At 35.0% G+C, this 15,728-nt stretch overlaps 1 protein-coding gene across 1 annotated transcript in view; it reads left to right on the top strand.

The window, feature by feature from the left end:
* The window catches only part of SRBD1 (S1 RNA binding domain 1), a 157,672-nt gene that overhangs the window by 59,539 nt on the left and 82,405 nt on the right, over positions 1–15,728 (top strand). Inside the window, exon 15 of the mRNA XM_087932314.1 lies at positions 4,305–4,396. Coding sequence (XP_087788440.1) covers positions 4,305–4,396 — 92 coding nt within the window. The remainder of the gene's footprint in view (positions 1–4,304; positions 4,397–15,728) is intronic.

Consider the following 15,728-nt stretch of genomic DNA (forward strand, 5'->3'; position numbering starts at 1 on the left):
TGCATTAATTCTAGAAACCCGAAGATGTTTATCTTTCCCGAATTTGTTTTTAAAAATTCTCTTAAAAGAGAATTTTGTTTATTATTGTTTATTATTGTTTTGTTTATTATTGTTTATCACTTGCATTGATCTATTAATGTGTGAAGTGCTTTACTTTTATCTCATTCCAATGATCTGCAGTATCTTTATTAGTATCTCTGCTGGGGGCAAGCCATATTCCAAATACAAGATTCTGTACTTGAATTTTATAGACCAGATATATTGATAGCTCAATACAAAAAAAAATCTTTTGCTTCCAGCAGTTTAATGCCTTGAACACAGAATCAGTTACCTGATTATCTCTTCCAGATGGAGAAAGAGAGCTTTCCACTCCAAGGAGAGCTTTACTACAAATTCATCCTGCTCTTCCTCCAGAGAGCTCTGATTATAAATTTGAGTTCTCCATGCCCTGCTTCCAATTAATCCCACTGTCAAGTAGAACTGGATCAGGATGACCTAAAAGATATTAAATGTGGATGAGGATTTGAACTAAGACCTTGTGGTCCTAGTTCAAAACTATTCAATACCATGATTCCCCAATTGGATGTCCTCCAGATGTTAGAACCACAATTCTCAAAATTCCCAGCTTAGTTAGCCAGTGGCATGTTTATTAAGAATTGGAAGAATGCTAATCCCAATAAACATGAAGAGATACAAGTTGAAGAAGATTGCTTTGGGGACTGTCCCAAAAGTGCTTTCTCCAAAAGAAAACTGGACTTTCTTGTTTTTTTCCTTTGAAAACTTCACTTATCATCTAAGAAGCTTCTTCAGCTCAGTTCAGAAGTAAAGAAGCTTCTTGGATGATAAGTGAAATGTTTTCAAAGAAAAACAAACAAACAAGAAAGTCCAGTTGCCTTTTGGAAAAAGCATCTTTGGGATAACCATGACCAGAATGATTGAAAATCTCGATAGACATTTCGCTCTGGAGACTGCTGCTTACTAGTAATAATTTTTATAACGGCATTCCATGATTTTAATGTTCTGAGAAGTTTGTCATTTTATGATGAGGAATCAAAAATATGTTCACATTTTAAAATACAGCAGCAAAGTATTCTTATAAGTTATCATAAGAATATATCTGTTCTTTGATACAGTCAATTTTTCTGATCCTTTTTAAAATTCAGTTCAGTTCTTAATGTTTCTAATATCTTAGAACCACAAAAAAAAAATTAGAAAAGATGGTATAATTTCCAGTTAGATTTAGTTGTATCCATTGAAAAAAAAAATATCAAAATGTCTTAAGTTCCAAGTTTTGTCCTTTCCATGTTTTATTCCAATTTAAGCATTACCCAGGATCAAAAGATTGCCATCTGTGACTGCTGGTATGTTGCTGGAAACATGTGTAATTGATAACTGTAATCAAGAATAGTTAGACCCTCCTCCTCTCTCCTACCCCCATCCCTGCCCCACTTCACATGGGCAGGCTTGCCTACGCGGTTTTGGAAATAAATCATGGTAAGCCAGTCAAATCTTGGCTAAGAGGGGATGAAATTAATACATATATTTTTTATAAATGTGCCTGTTCACAGTATTGTCCAGTTTCACAGGAGAGTTTTCAAATTTGTGCAATAATAAATGTAATTATTTTGGGGCACGGCATAATTTTCATCAAAAATTATAAAAGTTCCTGCTCAGTATTATCTTTATTTTTCCTGCTAGTAATTGGATGTAATGATTAATATTTCTATATTGTATTTGCTACCATTTATTTTGATATACCAGTTGTATATTATGTTGCAGAATACAATAAAAATTGCATTTCTAGATTAGAGTATTTTAAAATAATTTATATTCTTTGCTTGAAAAATATATTTCATTTGCATCTTGGACTGTTCTAATGTTTTACATCTGAAAAATTGGAAGAGTCAATATGATGCAATTAGGAAACTTAATATAAGTTTTATATAATAGAAATATAAACATTATGTATTTTAATTGAAACAGTCCCCTGTTCTTCTATTTTATCATTCTATTAATGTTTATTATGAAATTTAATTAATTTTCCATGAATAATAAAATAATATCCTTAGATTGAATAACTTCATTCTTTAGATTTAGAATAAAATGTCATTTTTATAAAGTAAAGTGGCTTGGGCTTTTGTTTACTGGTTTTGTTTTGTTTTTAAAGCATTCACAATTAAGCACATCTGTGGCAATAGTGATGTGAAGATAAAAGGACCTTCTCTTATTGTGAGGAATAGTGATTTGATTATTTTTTTTGCTACTGCGATAGAAAATGTATTAATCTGTGGATGCTCTTTTTATATGCTTTATTTAAAAAAAAGAATGCACTTTTGAAAGTATTATCAGTTGTTCAGAAATAATTGACAATACACTGGGAGAAATTACCAGAAAGATAATTCCTTTTAGACTTCCTAAAGAAAATATTAGGACAAATTTTCTGTGCAATGGTTTTAATACTGCTGTGTGGGTTGAATTAAAGCCTTTTTTATTTATCACAATTCAACAAAAGTAATGTGGGGTTTTAGCAGTCTAGAGTAATTTTAAATGTGATACTGGAAACTTTTTTTAAGCACAGGATAGCTTGTAGAAAAAGGATTTTCTGAAACATAGTAAATGCTTTCATCCATGCTGATTTCATATTTTAATTAGCAACTTGGAAAGGCAAAAGCAAATAGGCAATGTTAATTAAATTAATGACAAATGGCTAATTATTTCAGTAACTTGTAAAAGTTAATTTTTCATGACTTTTTTTACAATGGTAAAATGTAAGGTAGCTGGGCATATTCCTTGGACATCTTCTTAATCTTTGCTATTCAAAACAGCTTCATACACACACAAATACATACAAATTCTTTTTTAAAAAAGAATATTTTAGTTTTTTCATGCCTCACCTCTGTGATTTTTATATGACCCACACTTTTGTTTGGAAGCAGGATAAGGTTTTAATATTTATCTCTAAAATACTTTACAATAAATGCTTCTTTATCAATAGAAGCAATTGTATGCAGGTTGCATTTTCAGTAAATGGACAAAATTGAATCCAATTGCCTCTGACCCATAGTTCGTGAAGGGGCTGGTTCTTTTCTATGAACAGAAATGCCATTGTTTTCTTTCCCGTGCATTCAGCCTGAAAGTTTGCACTAGTAGGTGAAAAGGAATTCATTTTCTCTGAGCCAATCCCCTCTTCTGGATTTCTGTGTTAATCTTTTAAAATAAGATTCAGTTCTGATCCTTATTTCAGTTTCCCTTTGCATCTGCCTCTGTCTAAAGCTTTAGAGGCATTTGAAGGCATCTCAGCAGCGGATAACTGATACTCCTGCCATGTAAGTTTGCATTTTGTGTTTGTAACTTCAGCTATTAAGGCTGGCCTTCAGTGATGCTGTGATTCAGATAGCTTTCAGAGGAGACTTGGTTAGCTTTTGAAGGAGATGGAGATGGGGATTATTGCAGAGACTACGAAGAAGTAGTTGGTTTTATCCTAATTTAGGAAAGTCATGTTTAATTTTATGTTGGGGAATGCTGTAACATAAATATAAGATACATTTGTATAACCTTGTTATGTGGATGCATACTGCCTTTTTGGAGTGACAGGCATATTATTGCTGCAGATGAATAGCTGCTGTTAATACCAGAGTTACCTACAATTTCAGAATTATAGTTCAAAATTCTAAATATATCAAATGACAAACTCACTCATTAAATGTTCTGATGAAAAGGGACCTGTGCTTGGCACAATCATGTTATACTGGCTTTTATGTAATGGCCTAAATCAATAAAATAATACACCTTGAATTTTGTTAATGATTGCCTGCTGCTGTTTTGTTCTTGTCATCTAAATATATATATATATTTGATCTCTTTTACTTTAACTTCAACTGCATACTTGATGTGTTCCAAATAAAATGTTCATTTACAAATAGTATAAGAATTATGTAGCCCAAGATCTTCCCAAAGCAGGATGTAATGTTGTCTGCTTTGTTCACAAATCTTAACTGAAATAAGGCCATCTACACAAGTGACAGTATGCTAAACAGGTGACATTCGCATGAGTTTAATGTTTGGTATTCAGATTGTAAAGGATGGAAATATACCACATATATTTAAATTTGAGAATACACACACACACACACACACACACACACACGAACACATAATCTTGCCAAGTTTATTTTTTAGATAATGGTTGATGCATTTTTGTCTCTACAAGCACTGTTTTTTTATCAATCTTTGGGTTTTTTTGCTCATTTTTTTCATCATTTTTCTTAAAATATAAGATATGTTGTATGCTTTTAATATTACAGCATTACCAATGAAGCAGGAGCTTCCATATACAGTGTTAGTCCAGAAGCTTGTAAAGAGATGCCTGATTTAGATCCTAACCTACGAAGTGCAGGTAACTATTGCTTATATACTTATTCGTTTCAGAAATAGAATATATGTATATTATAACCATTACAAGAATGACTTGAGCTTTAGGCAAATATTCCTCGTTTGTGAATATTTACTGCATATGAAATACTGAACCATTTTATAAAGCCATGCGAACAAATTATAGGAAATTATATATAATTTTTTTTGTTTACAGATCTTGAGTACACTTGTTGGCTAATCCAACATTTGCTTGAGAGAAAAATCTGCTCATTATTTACATACTGTTACATGCCATTTATAAATAAGAACACATATCTTATCCTATTATACACAGCATAGCATATCTTCTATCTTCCATTGTATAGGATTTTAGTATACAATATTTTTATAAGACTTCATTTTATTATACATGTTTCTTAAATAGGAATAACTAGAATAGGAAAATTAATAGAGGAAGGATGAATTTCTGTTTTAATAAAGACACGTACTTTTATAATAATAGAAATTATCACTCTTCCATTCTTTTTTTTTAAATCCACTTCCCTTGAAATTTCGCCAGATTTACATCAGAATAAATGGACAGTACAGAATGAGCTGAGGCATAAATGAGCTGTAAGTTTTGTAAATGAATTTCAGCTTGAGTAAAGAAAGTTTCGTAGGACTCTCTCCTTTACATAAGCACTGTCATCCGTTCTTAGTATTTCCATTGACAATCAGAAACATATGTGAGCTTACATAATGTTATTGAAAATGCGGTTGCAATGCTGTATCGTTGAAGTTTTCCAAGTTGTTTCTACATTTTTCATGATCTGTCTGTAGACCTATCAGCAGTTTTCTAAACTGGAAATTTATATATAAATTTCATTTTAAGCCATATTTTTCTTTCCCAAACTGACTGAAAATTCCCATCCCAATCGATCTAAAAAGCATGAAGTTGGAGAAAACTACTTATCCTCTTATTTTCAATTACTTTGTTACTCTTGAACGACATGTTAACTCTGTGTATTCCTGCTTTTTTCTTACTAATTCATATTTATAAAATATTTCTCATCCAGCATGTAGTCTTTTTAGGAAGCTATGTAATTCCTGTCTAAATCAAGGTGCTATCAACCTTTTGGTTTTGGTTCAAGTGACTTCTCTTCTGGCCAACTATATTTTCTTTGATATATGCTTTTTTAATGTTTTAATTTTAAACAACCCAGTATTGGGCAGCCTTGATTGATTGATTATTTGATTCATTGAATGAATGAGAGAATGAATGAGTGAGTGAGTGGATGGATGGATGGATGGATGGATGGATGGGGCATTACTTCATAACAGAGACAAAAATGGGAGATTCCTGCTATGACCTCTGTTGTCAGAGAGATTGGAAAGAAGTCCAGTAGTTATGTTTAGCATGCTTTCCCTACCTTATTATGTATTGAGCTGTAATGAACATGCATGCCTGGCTGAATTGGCTTGCAGACATGTGAATAATTTAATCACAAATATAATCTTTACCATGTTTTTAATTAAAACTGAATGAATATAGAATATATTAAAATATATGAGTTGTTTAATTCTATTGATTTATCTCTCTTCAGGAAGATTTCATAAATGGAGCTTAGGGGGGTTAAGGTCAAAATGCCAGTTTATTTCTCCTGCCAGATAATCTGATGCACACCTATTTGAATGCTTTGTATTGTAATCCAGAAGGTCCTGCTTCAGTCACCATTTCCTCTGTTTCAGTAGTTCAAACCTGGTAACTGGCTAGGAATCCAGATAACAGGTGTAATGGGCTGTGCCTCTATATCATGAATATTAGAGTCTGAATGTTTCTTGTAACAATTAGGGATATGCAAGTATGGTGGAAGAAGGGTCTTGCCTTTGCTCCTTTACCAAGGAAATAGCACATACCTTATCTAGGCAGAGCTGAAGGCTGATCAAAGATAAACAGACAAATTCTGTGACCCAAGGTGCTTGGAGACACCACTTTAGAGAAGAGATAGAAAAAAGGAAGGATGAATAATTAATAGTTGTAGAAAACTGGCTTGAAAATTATTATTTTAGTAAAGTGTGCAGTACATCCCAAATGTTTTTGTTCACAGATTTGTAAATTTCCGAAAGAGAATGAAACATCCACTAATTTGCAATCTTATAGATAAGTGTGCTATAATACCAAACAGCTGTTATTTGAGAGTGACAAATATGGGAATTTCTTCCTATATCATTTCTGAAATCTTAACATCTTTCTTCCAGATGCTGGTGAATGCTCTTACCTGAAAATAAAATAACCATTTTTTAATCTGTCAATAGTTAATAAGTAGATATGAACAAAGATATTCCTAATGGACTGTTTTAATTTAGTTGGATTAATTACCCTGAAACACCTACCTACCTACGTGCTTTCTTTCTTTCTTTCTTTCTTTCTTTCTTTCTTTCTTTCTTTCTTTCTTTCTTTCTTTTTTTTTTTCTTTCTTTCTTTCTTTCTTTCTTCAGAACCAGTGGAAAGATTAGATGTAAACCACATCCTTAAAATCCCAGGGTAATTCAGAGAGGTGAACAGTAGTCAGAAAAATCATAGTCTTGGGCATTCTTTTGTCCAGTCTCCTGCATTCCCCCGTTTTTTCTTTAAAGATAAGGAGAAGTTCACTTTCTTGATAGGAACTTGGATATCTTTTCAAATTTCTACTACCAAGATCCTAACATTCCCTCCTTTGATTAATATCATTAGTTGTAGTTCTTTTTAAAGAATATATCTACTTAGATATATCTACTTAGAGACTGGAGGTAAAGATACAAACAATGGGCAACTCTTCAGCTACTTGATGAATGCTGTTGTGTCTGTCTTCAGGGTTCCTCTTTTTATGAAAAACATAGTTGGTGCTTCAACTTATCCTACAGGATTTGTTTTCCATACCCCAGACAATATTAAATTCTATCTTCTGCCTATATTCTTTGTCACCTATGCCACTGTTTTCAGGATAAGAAAATGAAAACATTTCCATTGTTTAAAAAATCATGTTTTCATTTGAGACTGTCTAAAATTACATTAGCCTTTTTTGTAGCCCTATGCACTGGTTCGTGTACAGTTTATGATTAGTTGTAGTATCACAGTAATAAGGCAAGAGCATAAATGCATGCACACTACTATCATCTCTAATCTGTTCTCCATACTTACAGGACAAATGAGAAAATTAATCCCAAAAAGTCAGGCTTGTGCTCTGCAAAATAATAATTTGGGGTCAACTTTTGTCCTGATCCACGTGTGCTAGTACAACATACAACTTCTTAAAAATAAATTTCAGTATTAGTACATTTATATGACTGTGTTTGAAAAATTGGAATGGCTCCTAAGTTTTATTTTAAAAGTTCCATGATCGCTTCTCTTGAGAAAAATCTGATATATTTGCAAGTACTCTACAGTATGCATTTGGTTCTATAGGATAGAGAACAGAAATATAGTGAACTGACTTGTCTGCTTGCATAATTTCAGCAGCAACTTATTAAGTGGTACATTTGTTTTAGCTACTGAATACCAGAGAGAACTTTTTAAAAAATTATTCTTTTATTTTTCCACCATAATAACCTGAAGCAGTTGTACTGCTGCCAAATCATGGAGATGAGCTGCCTTAAAACTGAATGTGGTAATGGCTGTTATGAATTAGTAAAATTATTGAAAAATTGCCCTGTGTGTTTTGATTGGCAGTTTCTGCATTGGTTTAAGAATTCTTGCTATTTGAAGATCATTTCAGCACAGTTTTCAATTTTGTTTCACAGAATAACAAATGCCTCCCTTTCCAAAAATTTCTGTGTGTGCTTCTTTTAATATATATATATATACAGTATAAAAACACCAAGCTAGCAACTCTGTGCTTCAATGCACTAAATCAGAGAAAATAATATGGACAAGCCACAGTATAAAATTTTCTTCAGATTTGGATAGGAAAGGACGTTTCCTCTTAGTGACAGTGACATTTATGCTAGCCTGTCTCAAAAATGGTAAAGCTTGTCTATATAACTTGTATAAGTCAGTGCAGTGAAGCACAGGGGAATACTTTCATTTTAATTTCCATTTCACTAGTTACATCAGAGATTGTACTGTACATTTTTTCCTCTTTGTTTCCCAACTGTGATGCCTGCACGATAAACTATTTTTAAAAGCTAATAATTAGGAATACTGTGTGTCAAGTTCTGGTCACTATGACACACAAAAGAGGTTGAGACCCTGGAGAGTGTACAGAGAAGAGCAACGAAGATGATAAAGAGGCTAAATCATACAATGAATAGTTGAGGGAACTAATTAGCCTCTAGAAGAGAAGGATTGTGCGTGCCTTCCTGGACTTGAGTGGCTGTTACAAAAGAGAGAGAACTTATTCTCTAAGAAACTAGAGGGAAGGAACAAAGAAGTAATGGGTGGAAGCTTGTTAAAGAGAAATCCAGCCTAAAAGTGAGGAGAAATTTTCTGAAGGTGAGAACAATTAATCAATGTAATAGATTGCCTACTGGGGTTGTGGGTGGTTGCTCCTATTTTCAAAAATAGACTGAACAATCATTTGACTGGGATGGTATAAGGCTCCTGTTTTAAGCAGAGGATTGGACTAGAAGTCCCCCAAGTTCCCTTCCAGTCCTAAGATTCTATGGTAACATCATATCGCTGGAGGTGTGGATGAGAGTTGCTGCAGTTTAAAAGCAGCATTTGGGGTGGGGGGTGGGGGGGGCTAGAGCAAAAGGTCACGGAAGACAGCTTTTCTTAGGATTGTCAAGTCCCATCTGCTTGTCTTCTCTCCACAGGGCAGAATTCATTGGATTATTGTACACTCAAAAGTTCAGCAAACCACTTGTACTTTTCATTGCAAGAAAATGCCTTTTAGGGATTTGGGGCTTGTTGGGACTTTGAGACTGTCATGCTACAGGGGCTTATACCCTTGGGTGCTTCTACAGATAGAGACATACTGTTCAGAGCTGTCACAATGCCCCCCAAATGGAAGGAGAGGATCGGAGACAATATAATCTCTTCTGACTATCTCAGATAAAGTAAAGTTGTTTGATGATTAGATGTGTGGAACATAGTGCCTTTATGTCTACTTGAGCTAATTTCTTTAGCTTCTTTCAAAGATCATTGCTCCCCTTTGGCTGCTCCAAAGCAAAGGTCACTTTTAGAAAACTTTATCACTGAAAAAGCCAGAAACTTAACATCAAACTGGAGAGGGGTTGTTATAAGTGAATAAAACTTTTAGGTAACTGTAGGGCACCAGTGTGAATTAATGCCGGATTAGAAATACATTACCAGGATTTAAAAATATTATTAGACAAAAAACTGAATCACTTGCTGTCATGTGCTGTCAAGCATTTTCAGCAGAAGTGCAAACCTAGTAGTTCCTTTGAAGACAGCAAGAGGAGATGTAGCCATTTTAATACAAAAACAGAAAAACCAAATTGCAGGTACAAATGAACAGTCACATCATATTTTGATGGAAATGGTTCCTTAGCTTAAAATATCTTTTATGTATCATTACCATTGAGAATCTATTTATTTACTTAATGGGTTTATATGTCCATTCATGATTGGGCATCTAACAATATTAAAAATAATAAAACCATAATATGCAAACACACATACCAGCCAAAGATGGGTGGGAAATTACACATTCATCACAACTAACAAACAAGCTCCATGACACACTCTGGGGGTTGTGGGCTTGAGCACAGAGCCAGGTTTTTAAAGCCTTGCAGAAAGCCAGCAAAGTCAGGCCCAATCAGAACTTCAAACAAATGATATTTCAAGGGAGGGTAGAACCCTCAGACAAGGCCCTCCTCCAAGGCCCACCAACAACTTTCATAGCAGACAGGATAGAGCGGGTAGAGACAAACAGTCCTGTAAATAATTCAGCCCAAGCCACAAAGGGCTTTAAATATCAACACCTTGAATTGTACCCAGCAGCATACTGGTTGCCAACGCAACTTATAGAAAAGTGTGTCGCATAAGCCAAATGACAGGCGCCCCAACTGCCTGCACAGCTACATTCTCCACTGGATGAAACTTCTGGATGCCCTTTAAAGATAGCCCCATGTACAGTGCATTGCAGTATTCCAATCGGGAAATCACTAGAGCATGAACAACTGCTGCAGACCCTCCCCATCCGGGAACAAGCAAATTGATGCACAACCCATAACTGTGTAGAGGCCCTCCTAGCCAAGGCTTCTCCTTGAGCATGAGCACAAGACCAGAAAGACCTCCGGATTGTGCACTAGTTCTGTCTGAGGCAGTGCAACACCATTCAGAACCAAAGATGGAAGGTCCTGTCTGCTTCTACAGATAGAGCAGACAGGAAACAGATCAGATGATCTGATAATTACACCAATTACACTAATAATTACACTAATTATATAATTACACTAATAACTAGAGCATACAAAACTAATAACTAGAACATACAAAACATTTGCTAGACTAATACTCGAATACAGCTCATCAGTCTGGAACCCACATTACGTATCTGATATTAACACAATTGAGAAAGTCCAGAAATATTTCACAAGAAGAGTTCTCCACTCCTCTACTCGTTGCAGAATATCTTATGCCACCAGATGTCAAATTCTAGACCTAGAAAACCTAGAACTACGCTGCCTTTGGTCTGATCTAAATATAGTATATAAAATCATACATTGTAATGTCCTACCTGTCAATGAATACTTCAGCTTCAACCATAACAACACAAGAGCAAACAATAGATACAAACTCAAGGTTAATCGCACCAAACTTGATTGTAGGAAATACGTCTTCAGCAACAGAGTGGTCAATGTCTGGAATACTCTACCTGACTCTGTGGTCTCTTCCCCAAACCCCAAAAACTTTTAACCTTAGACTGTCTACTATTGACCTCACCCCTTTCCTAAGAGGTCTGTAGGGAGCGTGCATAAGCGCACCAACGTGCCTACCGTCCCTGTCCTATTGTTTCTTTTATTTTTCTTATATGTATCCATGTATTCATAACTATGTCTTTACTTATACCTATTATCTTGTAAGCAATTGACAAATAAAAATAAATAAAAAATAAATAAAATAATTCTTGTCTACATTGGCAATCTTGAAAGTCTGAAAATACAAATCACTTACCATTTTACAGCCCATTATGCAGTTGTGAATTCTCCCCTCTCTCCATCTGATTGTCCCCCAGGCAGCATCTCTTCCCCAAATCTCCTAAGCTCATTCTTACGTATCATTACAGGTTCCTAGAACTGTCCCAAACCCAGAGCTATTCAGTTTCCTAAGGTTGCTACAGCCAGTGGTGCCCCATCCAGGCCCTCATAGCTTCCAGGCACTGAGGCAGAACCTCCACAGCATCACTCAGATGGCTTGGGGCAGAGCTTGGTATCAGTAGGCAAAGGTGTCAGGGGTCCAACAACCCTCCATTCCAATCAGTAATTCACAAACATATCTCAAAAGAACCTTTATTAGGATAGAACTGGCACATCTGTGGAATCCCGAATCTGAAAGTTTCCGGGCTTCCTACAATTTCCCAAACTACAAATCCATCCCCCCTTGGCTGTCATCACATCACATGGCCCAGTCACGATCCATCCAAAAGTAAGATCCTCATTTCATCCTGCGCCATACTCAATGACCTTGAACTAACAAAAGAATTTTACTTTGTCTACTTAGAGCTACTCAATTGAATCCACCCCCCTCCCACTTTCTCAGGCTTGTGGCAGCGTGGAATATGGCTTCCAAAGCTGACAAAAGGGGAATGTTGCACCTTTTCTGAAATGTTGGCTCAGATAGGCTTTACAGGAAAAATCCTTACAAGCTTGAAATATACAAGTAGTCCTTTACTTAGACCACAATCCAGCCCAAGATTTAGCTTGCTAAGTGAAAATTTTGTTGTATGAGTTCTGCTTCATTTTACAACTTTTCTTGGCACGCTTGTTAAGTGAATCAGTGCAGTTGTTAAATTAGTAACACAGTTAAGTGAACTGGCTTCCCCGTTGATTTTGCTCGTCCGAGGATCACAAAATCTGATTACGTGACTCCAGGACACTGCAACCGTCATAAATGTGAGTCAGTTGTCAAGCTTCTGAATGTAGATCATGTGACCATGGGGATGCTGCAGTGATCATAAGTCACTTTTTCAGTGCTGTTTTAACTTCAAATGGTCACTAAGTTAACTGTTATAAGTCGAGGACTACCTGTAGTGTGAAGCTTGGACAAATAATATTGTCTATATCCTTTAAAGTACACTGCTTTTTGAAGATTTGGATAGTTAATCAATTGTTGCTGGACTATACGGAGGCTACAGTACATTTACTCCAGCCTGACATCCTTCAGCTACGCTAGAATTACGATTCCCAGAATTCTCACCTTGCCTACCCAGAACTCTGTGGGCTGACTATAATAGGAATTGCAATCCCAGCTTGGAGAAAGATTAAGTATTCGAGAAATCTGATCACACGTTAACTATTTGGAATCCTTGAGACTGTGGTGGTAGATAAATTGCATAAGTCAAGCTAGCCAGTTCAGCTTGAGCCCAAAGAACAATGAGCAAATTCTGTTAGCATAATACAGCTTCTTTGTTACTCCTGCAGCCCTAAAATTCTGCTTTCAGGATAGCTTGTGGTGTAGTGCCTTTAATTAAACCTTGGCAGCAACTGTTGGAATTCTGTTGCTCCGTCCATTGCACAAACAAGAATGTATCCTGCTTTTTAAAGGAACTTTCTGGATCCAAGCCATTGTATACATTTAATAAGCTGCAGTGTAAAGACATTCTTACTTGAGTGAGACTAGTATCATCCAAATAAGCATCTGGTTTCTGCCATGCTGTATTTAAGTTCCTTGGACCCAAAAGCAGAGGTTTATACCCTTCAGCCAGCACTGGAGGTTATCAAGACTAATTGGAATATTGAAGTATATTAACATTAGTTGTGGTACATTTGTATATAACTAAGCGAATGAGGTTGATTTTATACTGAATGCTCCCTTCAGACAAATTAAATGGGAAATCATTGTGTGTCCTGAAGCAAAAGCTTAATCCAAATCATATGAGGCAGCTCTCATTCTGAAAAAAGAGATTTGAATCAAAGTCTGATGTGATTAAATTTGCATTTCCTTGGAATTCATGAGAGTTTTTCCTATGGTTCCATTGGGCAGAGTCTTGTCTGCATAATTATTAGAAAACCTCAGAGGGAGTCAAAATATTGGGTATAATTTACACTTATGGTGGGGAGAAATAGACAAGAATCTCTGATAAAATTAAATTAAATGATCTGTACTGGTAATAGGATAAGTAATTTGCATATGCTACTATTCCGAATATTGCAGCCTGCCACAAACTCTGTAAACTTTGTAAAAGGGTGTTCAGTTTTCAGATTAATTTTACTGGTAATTTTGTGCTGAGTTAACAAAAGTTACCTAACTTGAACTTAATTTTGTATGTATTTCATGCTTGTGATATTTAGATGGTTACCAAAAACAACAAATATCACCAGTATGCTGCAAAAATCAGCTCTGTCAGCTCTATTTCTTTAACTGCAGAACAGCTGATTGGTACACCAGGTTTCAAGGCGGAACATTAGCCTCAGTCAGCTCACAAAGTTTCAGAAAAAGTAACAATTGGCTCTTGCAAGCTGGTGAAAGATGGCTCCAGCGCACTACTGACCAATATTATATGCATATGTTGTTCCAATTCCATTTTATTCTGCCAAAATATAATGCTAGAAAATTAGAATTATCTCCATTTAATTGGGGTGAGCAATGCGCAGTCCTTCAAATGTTGAACTTCAGTTCATGTCAGCATTTGCTAATGTGTCCACTGGTGAAAGATAACGGCAGCTGCAATCCCTACCAGAGAATATTCATAATAACTCTGAATCAGTATGGGGCATACTTATATATGTCCAGATGTCATTGATTTATAATACCAGCATTCTTCAATCCCATTAATGTGGTTGGGACTGCCATTTAACAACATTTGCAGGACCACAGTTCTCCATTCTTGCATTAAGTTTACAGACCCTTGGATACTGACAGGAAAAATGAATCCTAAGCATAATAATTAATTAATTATGATCCAAGTACAAAAACTACTTTGGAATCAAAATGAAATTGGTACATTAGCAGTGTGCTAAAAGTTAATTAAGATTATCGGTATTATCTATGAAAGGAATCTACTGAAGAAACTATTACCAAACCGTACAAATATGTACTTGAAAATCCAATGTTTCCAGTAGAAGTTATTCACCATTATTTCTTGAAATTAAATAATAAGGATAAATAATATTTTAGTTGGCACAAGTCAGAGGAGTTGCTAAATTTAAATTTTCCACATTATAATTCATCTTTAAAAATCTATTGTGATCACTCTGTTTGAGAATGCTTAAATGTCAATGTTTCATTTTTAAACCAAGATTAAAAATGCACATTTTAGAGTTTTGCTTTAAAGCATATGGTTTGCATTTGTACAAAAAAGTTTCAAAGTTTACATAATAGTTTTGTGTATTTTATTTTTATTTGTGGCTGTTTGTATTTTATTCAGTTATTTTTTTCTCTAATCCATATCAAGAAAAGACTGCTTAAACCATAGTCATATTATATGTTATTGATTTTATCATGTCAGAGGTCATCCAGATGTTTAATCTTTTCACAATAGAAAATTAGCAATTGCTGTAGATTTTTGGACAAGCTATAGCTGTTGGGCGGCTGCTTAACTTACATCTATTTGGTACACTAGAATTCAGATTTGTTTCTATAATTTTATTGTACAGAAAAAAAAGTTCTTAAGATGAAAACTACTACAATCTGCTGTATAATAATAAGTTGAAATTTAGGTCTATAGGAATTGAGCATTTTGGTTCACAAGATGTTTGAACAATAAATAGAGTAGATATCATTGTGCGCTAGCAAAAATTTCCCTGAAAATTGACAAACCAGAGGAGAAGCTGTGATGTGTGCCACATCATTCTGGTCCATATCATATTGTATCAGTTCTCAGATCCCATTTGGAAAGCTATATATCTTGTTGTCTTTCTTTTCACAGAATCCCCCTAGCCCTGCCTATCTTTTTTCTCTGAAGCACATATTTATTTTATCTATGGGAATAAATGGCAGCTATGGTATTCATTTATGTAAAAAAAGAAAGAAAGAGATAAAATCAGACTATGTGACACTCTAGCATTGTATCTAGTTTTGGGTGTTGTCCTTTTAAGATGGCTATAAATGCACTAGAATGTTTATATCATACTGTATAAGCACAGGTTTAAGGAATTACATGGAAAAGAGGTTTACCCAGGAAGTCTAAAAAGATAGGGACACATTTTACATGGAAGAAAGCAAGCACCTGTTTTGTCTTGCTATAAATAGCAAAACTAAATCTCCCCTT

This window comes from Pseudonaja textilis, chromosome 1, assembly GCF_049901715.1.
Source record: "Pseudonaja textilis isolate UNSWEBS1 chromosome 1, rPseTex1.2, whole genome shotgun sequence".
Lineage (NCBI taxonomy): Eukaryota > Metazoa > Chordata > Lepidosauria > Squamata > Elapidae > Pseudonaja > Pseudonaja textilis.